Source organism: Lipotes vexillifer, unplaced genomic scaffold, assembly GCF_000442215.2.
Source record: "Lipotes vexillifer unplaced genomic scaffold, Lipotes_vexillifer_v1.1 scaffold78, whole genome shotgun sequence".
Classification (NCBI taxonomy): Eukaryota; Metazoa; Chordata; class Mammalia; order Artiodactyla; family Lipotidae; genus Lipotes; species Lipotes vexillifer.
In genome coordinates this window covers 471,967-473,361 of record NW_006783110.1, presented here as the reverse complement: position 1 = coordinate 473,361, position 1,395 = coordinate 471,967, and the positions used below count along the sequence as shown (strand labels likewise).

Sequence of the window (1,395 nt, the reverse complement as noted above, 5' to 3'; positions counted from 1 at the left end):
AACCAAAAAAAAAAAAAAAAAAAACCATCATGTCTAGAGTAATAAGAATTAATGAATTTCTTAGGGAAAAGAAAGAAATATTTTTTTAAAATGTGATGTCAAAACATCAGAAAGTTGTAATAATTTATCTTGCAGCTGGAATATAGTTTTGACTGGTCTGAAGGCCTCTAGGTGTTTGGTATTTTTCTCTTTCCAGTGGTTCTGATGTCTTGGTGGGTACTGTATATTATGGAGAAAGAATTACCCCATTATACAACTACACAACAGAAACTTCGCTTAGAGATAGGAAATCTTGATTGTAGTTCCTATAACATTGCAAGTTTCTGTTGCATTGTACACCTAACCTCTTTGTACCTAAGTTTTCTCATCTCCAACGAAGGGTTTAAAGTACCTCCTCTCTTACTGGATTGATTTTTGAAGAATGTGATAATATCAAAGAGCTTTGGAAAATTGCAACACCATATACAGAATCAAAATGTTATGACTGTAAGCCTACACAGATTTTTCTCCATTTTTCTTTTAGAAATTCCTTATTTGTACAGGAAGACAGACGTGAATCTTTCGTTTGGATTTTTAAGGTAATCGTCAACCCCAATTTTTATTTTGTTCTTATATATTTCAGATTTGGAGTCTCTCTACCTTTAGTCTTCTCCACACTTTTATCAATGAACATGCTCGGCAATCCATTTTCAGAAATATTGGAACCGGAGTGATGCAAATTGAGACAGGGCCTGCAAATCACATTTTTTCATGTGGAGCTGATGGAACAATGAAAATGAGAATACTGCCGGATCAGTTTAGCCCATTAAATGAAGTGTTGAAAAATGATGTGAAATTTATGCTGTAACATTTTAACAATAAGATGTATAATTTATTACCTATTCCATGAAGTGGCCAACACATATGATGTACAGTGATCAGTCTCTATGCCACAAATAAGCTAATGCTTTCTTGTTTTCATATATATTTTATGGAGCTTTGCCCTTGATGCACTGATGCCTTAAAAATTAATTAGGTCATTCAAAATTAGACTACATTGCCTAAAGTAGAATGTATAAGTAATGCTGTAATAATACATATTTATAGTATAGTGAGTATATCATAGTGTTAAAGGAGTTTTGTTTTCTTGTTGTTGATAAATTCTTCTGCAGATATCTCTGCATGAATTTGTTTCACAGTAAAAATACCCTTTATGTAAAGGCAGTTGCACATCAGTCATCACTTAATTCACCACACTCTCACTGCCTTTTTCAAACTTACACATCTCACACTCCTCTCTTAATTAATGATAGATTGATATTTGGGTAAGAATCAAAAAATAGTGAACATCTCCATTAACACTGTCTTTGGGACTTTAGTGACAGGTGAGCCAAATGCCTTTTTATGTAAAGTTTT

The 1,395-nt window shown here is 32.8% G+C and overlaps 1 protein-coding gene across 2 annotated transcripts in view; it reads left to right on the top strand.

Annotated features, from left to right (window-relative positions):
* Positions 1-995, top strand: part of DMXL1 (Dmx like 1) — a 130,888-nt gene extending 129,893 nt beyond the window's left edge. Inside the window, exon 44 of one of the 2 annotated variants that reach the window (XM_007455839.1) lies at positions 623-995. In XM_007455839.1, coding sequence (XP_007455901.1) covers positions 623-847 — 225 coding nt within the window. In that variant the 3' untranslated portion in view covers positions 848-995. The remainder of the gene's footprint in view (positions 1-622) is intronic. The other variant, XM_007455840.1, reaches the window with a different exon arrangement.
* The last annotated feature ends 400 nt before the right edge of the window (positions 996-1,395 follow it).